Below are 5,229 nucleotides of genomic sequence, written 5' to 3'. Positions count from 1 at the left end.
TTATCGCGAGAACCACGCCTATGGACCTCTATTTCAATGAACTTCGAAGATTCTCAATCAGATTCAAAACCACAAACAAGCATGGCCCTTTCTACATCCAGTTGACAAGGATGAGGTTCCAGATTATTATAAGGTGATCACGTCGCCAATGGACCTGTCAACTGTAGAAGAAAAGTTGGAGCGTGATGATTATGCTGCACCAAAAGAGCTTGTCCATGACCTTAAGTTGATCTTTAGCAATTGCCGGCAGTATAATGACGCAACAACCGTGTACGCCAAGTGTGCGGTGAAGCTGGAGAAGTACATGTGGAGTCTTATTAAGGAGATTCCAGAGTGGTATGCCTTAGTTGAAGATGCATGATTGGTGCTAGCGTATCCGACAATAGGAGATTCGGGAAAAGAGCCGGGCGATTGGAGTTCTAAGCACCTTGTGATGTGCGGCACAGCAAACCAGAAAAATTTTTCTGCTGTGGATGTTCGGCGCCCATCATCGTCCCAGCAAACCCAGTTAGGACCACAGATCCGGCATACCATGCATCAGTCCAATCACTTCTTTGGTTGGATGACCTCGACGAACCTTGCCTTTGGGCCTTTACTTTATCAGCATTGGGATTTTTGTGGTCGACGAGCACACTGTTACCCAAATGCGGGCATTTCTGAAGCCCAAGTGAACCTAACCGGAGGCGTTTCGAGGTATCTAGCTCATTCTAGGCCTTGGCGCTCAAGAGCACATTAACGGAGAACCAACCCACGCTAAGGTAGTCTACGATCAGCGTAGATAAAACCTCGTACTAGGTAACTTCGTAGAAGTGGTTCAATCATGGCGGCAGTCGAAAACGGTTATAAAAGGTAACAGCCCTGGTAAAACCGGCGCCTGAACTGACGCACTGCCGAATACCAGGTTGATATCACACTTGTGAGCATTATTTCTGTAGAGAAGAAGTTACAAGCTGCTTTCCTAAAAGATTCTAGGGAGAATATATCTTTTCTGTGGGCTTTCTGGTAAAATGCTTTAGAAGACATTGAGATTGTTGACTGCAAGATTAATGCATGATCAGCACCCAATGCGTTCTCCTCATGCCAGTGTTCACTCATACGTCTTCTCTGCCTCCTTCAGCTTGCCTTGATCAGAGGAGAGATGACCAAGGTTGTTAAGTGTACCCAACGTCGATATGTGAGTTGCATGACCAAGACCCTGTGCTTTCTCACAGCCTGCCAAGGCATCCTGATTTTGGCCTTCCTATATGGCTCCTGCTTCTCTGTGGGTTTGATATAAAATCCACCATCGTTGAGTGGTGTCGTTGAGTGGTAGATTACATCAACTAAGCCAGTCACGTGCTCATCCAGCTGCGGGCAGCCAGAGCAAGTCAAGCACTATCAAAATCGCGCCAAAACATTTGACGATTTCCACCAAAGGCCCCCATTTGCCATTGGGCTCCTCCACACCTCGACAAACAAGGACATAAAGGAGAGCCCATCTTGTAAAGCAATCCCCGATATACCAGACACAATGTCCGCAAAGCCGCCCGCCTCCTCCGTCCCCACCAAAACCGCCTCCACCGGCACCCGTGGCTACCTTTTCCTCTACAACGCCGTCTCCTTCACCCTCTGGAGCATCATCACCCTCCGCCTCTTCCTCCTCTTATGCCTGCTCGTCCCCACCGGTCACCTCAGCGCGATCTACAATGCCCTTTTCCCCCTCCTCAAACTCACGCAGTCCCTAGCGATGCTGGAGGTTCTGCACTCGCTCACGGGCATTGTACGGGCGCCGGTGATGACAACGCTGATGCAGGTTGCGAGTCGGGTGGTGGTGGTCTGGGGGGTGATGTGGATGTTTGCGGAGGCGAGGGTTGGGAGGGAACTAGGGATTCTGGGCGGGAAGAGCGCTGATGGTGGGCGGCTGGGGGATTGGGGGTTTGTGGGGTGTGTGGCGGCTTGGGGGGTGACGGAGTGTGTGAGATACGGGTATTTTATGCTGCAGATTTGGGGGAAGGGGATGCCGGGTTGGATCAGTTGGTTACGGTTGGTTTTTACATCTGATGCGATTGTCGGGAGTTTAGGAATATTGGCTGACTTGAAAGGGTTTAGATATAATACCTTTTTTGTGCTTTATCCTATAGGGATTTCCAGCGAGTGCTTGTTGATGTATCTTGCCTTGGGGCCCGCGTCGTCGGTGCATCCGTTGCTGCCATGGCTGTTCAAGGGGATTTTGCTAGTATATATTCCAGGTAAGCGGACGGAAGAAAACGATAGACACAAAAGCTCTATTACGAGTAAGTGTTTTTGCTGACCCGGGTTTAGGCTCCTACATACTGTACACGCATATGATGGCGCAAAGGCGAAAGGTCATGAAGGCCGCTGCAAAGAAAGGAAATTGAAACGACGGCAATATACGCAGTGTCTTCATCTTCTCGGATGTTTAATATTGGAACTTATGAAAGCGATGGTTGCTTTGTTGGGATTCAAATAAACCTTTTTAATAGACGAGTACGCATTTCAGACGACGCTCAGAAAGGGGTATCAAGGCGGCGTCACCTGTGTTAATATCAATACTTATAGTCTTAAAAATATGTATGTACAGGGAAAAGATTTTTATAGGTCTTTCATGATATCCCTTATTGCTTTGGATGCGAATCTTTTCCTTTCAGACTCTGGAAGATCGGCTCCCATGTCTAGAATAAAATATCCGTGAGAAATCTAGCAACTGGCTGAAGGGGCGGGAATCTTTCTTACCTCTAATAGCTTGCACTCTCAACATGAGCCCCTCCAACTGCTCAACCGCAAGGTCATCTTCGTCAAAATCATCCTCCTCTCCTTCCGTGCCATCACCTTCACCCTTTTCAATGGCCATGCGTAGCCCAAACATTTCCCGCTCCAATTCGCCAACTTCGATATCCAATCCTTCCTCGGCAAAATCGTCCAAGGAACCGGATGCGGGATTAGCTAGATCTTCGTGGCTCGCAAACATTGTCCATTCGTTGGCCTCAAGAACCTCCCGTATCCGCGGCATCCCTTCCAGCTCTATCATATGTTAGTCCAATGTCGGATAAAAGAGACTCTGTAAGGTAACTACCTCCAAATTCGTTCCTCCTCTTCTCTTGTTCCGCCTCGGCCACAGCAAGGTCCCAGCCCACAACTTCAAAATCATATATTCCCATCGCAGCCAACTCCTCATCCCACCATCTCACCCCATACTCATCTCCTTCTCCCAATCCCATCTCCTCTCCTGCTCCGCCATATCCACCCTCAAAATCCTCACCCAGTATTTTCCTCACTTCTTTATCCCCACTACCCACAAGAACTAACAGCGCCGGCACTTCGCCCGTCCCGCCTTCGCCTCTCTCTTCCTCAATCTTCTTCTTCACATCAGCCACCGCCCTCACCACCGTCTTCAAGGCAGCTGCAGCCTCGCATACCCGCCCCCTTTCCTCTATTGCTTCTCCAGCCGGAATCGCTGGGCTCACCGTGACCGGCTTCTGTAGCAGGATGAGCATTGCGCCGATTGCGGAGCGGACCTCTGCAGCCTGCGGCGCGAGGAAGGTAGTAGACCATGCGGAGGGTGTGGTATGTTCTTGTTCTGCTTTAGGCTGTGAGTTTGACGATAGTGGCAGTGCAGACGCCGCCATGGGGATTTCATCGACCCATATTGGGATATCCGCTGTGTAGTATTTGGTGCTCAGTTGTAACGGTGCGTGGGTGGTGTAGCCGGCGAATGTACCTGCTGGTTGGTTCTGGGATTCTAAAATAGTGTTAGAGATCATGATCAAGTTCTCGTAAGAGTTTCCAAGTAATTGTGCACCCACCTGGACTTCCATCATCTTTTGAGGGCGGCTCGGTAGGTAGGTGTGGGGAAATTGGTGTGCCAGTCAGGCGGTGCAAGAACGGCGGGACGGTATTTTCAGAGTGAGTATGTGGCGTGAGTATTAAGAGACGCTTAGGATTCGATATTCGAGCACCATTCTTTTGACCCGGCGCTGTAGCTTGCGTAGGTGTCGAAGACATGATGGTTTGCGACAAGGGCGGAGCGGAGTGGAGGAATAGAACAGCCAGTGCGGGGCGGGAGCCTCAAGAACTACGACTAGGCCGAAGCTTCGGGGCTGTTCATTCAACCAAAAGAAGACCCGGAGCGCAATATCAGTCTTTATAAAGCACTAATAGAGATTAATAGCTGATCTGGTTGATGTTGCTTATCACAATGATCACCTACACAGGGCCGAACCTACCCTGGGGCTTAAACGGAAGGAGAATATACAGCATAAGTAACCAGACACCTTGACACAAGATTTTGATTAAATGCTCAACGGGGTGTCTCTAATGATATATGGCCTGTTCCATGAGCGGCAACTGGAAGCAGCGTCACTGAAAAGTCAACCTTTTCAATTTCGTCCAAATATCAAACAGCTCAGATATTTCATCAGACAAACGCAACTCGGATTCTGCCCTTGGGGTTTGAAGACTCGCACGCCTTGGAAATCGCCAGCCGTTATAACCTAACTCCGAATCAAGCAGGAAAACGTATGATACCCGCCCTCGAGGCGGCTTTATTTTGCAGTACCGTGGCCAGTTCCAAATGTCGACCGTCACAAATATATCCCATTTAACCACGACGTTGGCCACGAGCCCTGTTCACCGTCGCTCTGCCTCGAGCCAAACCAACGCCTCTTCCGCGCTGGCCTCGTGTTCTAAACATGGGCGCATTCCTAAAACAAACGAGAGAGAATTATATCAGCATATGAAAACGGAATAGATAGCATATCATGCGATACAGATGGAGAGAGCTCGACATACCGTAACATGTCTGGTACAATAAAGAATCTGACATGACTTCCACGAATATAGACCTGATCAAGATGCGACACGCGGCCATCGCGAGCTGTGACCGTGATATCCTTGAGTTGGACGTTCATGTTATCTTCGGCTAATGCACGGTGTAATAGTTAGCATGTCTTGTTGTCGAGCGCTTTTGACAAAGCTAGAATTCGTGAGAGAGATTGTGGATTCGAATTAAGCGCACCTTCAAGGAGCTTTCCTCTGTAAACTTGACCAGATGTGATTTCGAGAGTGACGACATGACCCTTTTCGCAACGATAATCATCAGTATATCATTTTCGCATTGCCAATCTGCCCAGGAGGGTGTGCGCTCAGGCTGGGACTAACCTGTGCTTCATTGAGCAGCTTGATGGGAATGCCGATGGTGCTTGTTAACTTGCCCATGGCGGGTGACGGTAG

At 49.3% G+C, this 5,229-nt stretch overlaps 4 protein-coding genes across 4 annotated transcripts in view; 2 read left to right on the top strand and 2 right to left on the bottom strand.

Annotated features, from left to right (window-relative positions):
* Positions 1 to 361, top strand: part of UREG_03319 (histone acetyltransferase GCN5) — a gene marked incomplete at both ends in the record, with an annotated part of 1,369 nt that extends 1,008 nt beyond the window's left edge. The window contains one exon of the mRNA XM_002543756.1: positions 102 to 361. Within this exon, the coding sequence (XP_002543802.1) occupies positions 102 to 361 (260 nt within the window). The remainder of the gene's footprint in view (positions 1 to 101) is intronic.
* A 1,149-nt stretch (positions 362 to 1,510) lies between these two features.
* Positions 1,511 to 2,088, top strand: UREG_03318 (uncharacterized protein; the record flags this gene model as incomplete). The annotated part of the gene is made up of 2 exons (XM_002543755.1): positions 1,511 to 1,923; positions 2,082 to 2,088. The coding sequence occupies 2 exons, from the start codon at positions 1,511 to 1,513 to the stop codon at positions 2,086 to 2,088; spliced, it is 420 nt and encodes a 139-aa protein (XP_002543801.1).
* A 504-nt stretch (positions 2,089 to 2,592) lies between these two features.
* UREG_03317 (uncharacterized protein) lies at positions 2,593 to 4,002 on the bottom strand (the record flags this gene model as incomplete). Its single annotated transcript, XM_002543754.1, has 5 exons — positions 2,593 to 2,672; positions 2,734 to 3,021; positions 3,074 to 3,353; positions 3,384 to 3,739; positions 3,804 to 4,002. 5 exons carry the CDS (start codon positions 4,000 to 4,002, stop codon positions 2,593 to 2,595), a joined length of 1,203 nt encoding a protein of 400 aa, XP_002543800.1.
* A 595-nt stretch (positions 4,003 to 4,597) lies between these two features.
* Positions 4,598 to 5,214, bottom strand: UREG_03316 (small nuclear ribonucleoprotein SM D3; the record flags this gene model as incomplete). Its single annotated transcript, XM_002543753.1, has 4 exons — positions 4,598 to 4,700; positions 4,789 to 4,918; positions 5,015 to 5,075; positions 5,158 to 5,214. The coding sequence occupies 4 exons, from the start codon at positions 5,212 to 5,214 to the stop codon at positions 4,598 to 4,600; spliced, it is 351 nt and encodes a 116-aa protein (XP_002543799.1).
* Between the last annotated feature and the right edge of the window lie 15 nt (positions 5,215 to 5,229).

This window comes from Uncinocarpus reesii, genomic scaffold, assembly GCF_000003515.1.
Source record: "Uncinocarpus reesii 1704 scaffold_2 genomic scaffold, whole genome shotgun sequence".
In the NCBI taxonomy this organism is placed as follows: domain Eukaryota; kingdom Fungi; phylum Ascomycota; class Eurotiomycetes; order Onygenales; family Onygenaceae; genus Uncinocarpus; species Uncinocarpus reesii.
The sequence above is the reverse complement of the archived record's forward strand: the minus strand, read 5'-3'. Positions and strand labels throughout refer to the sequence as shown.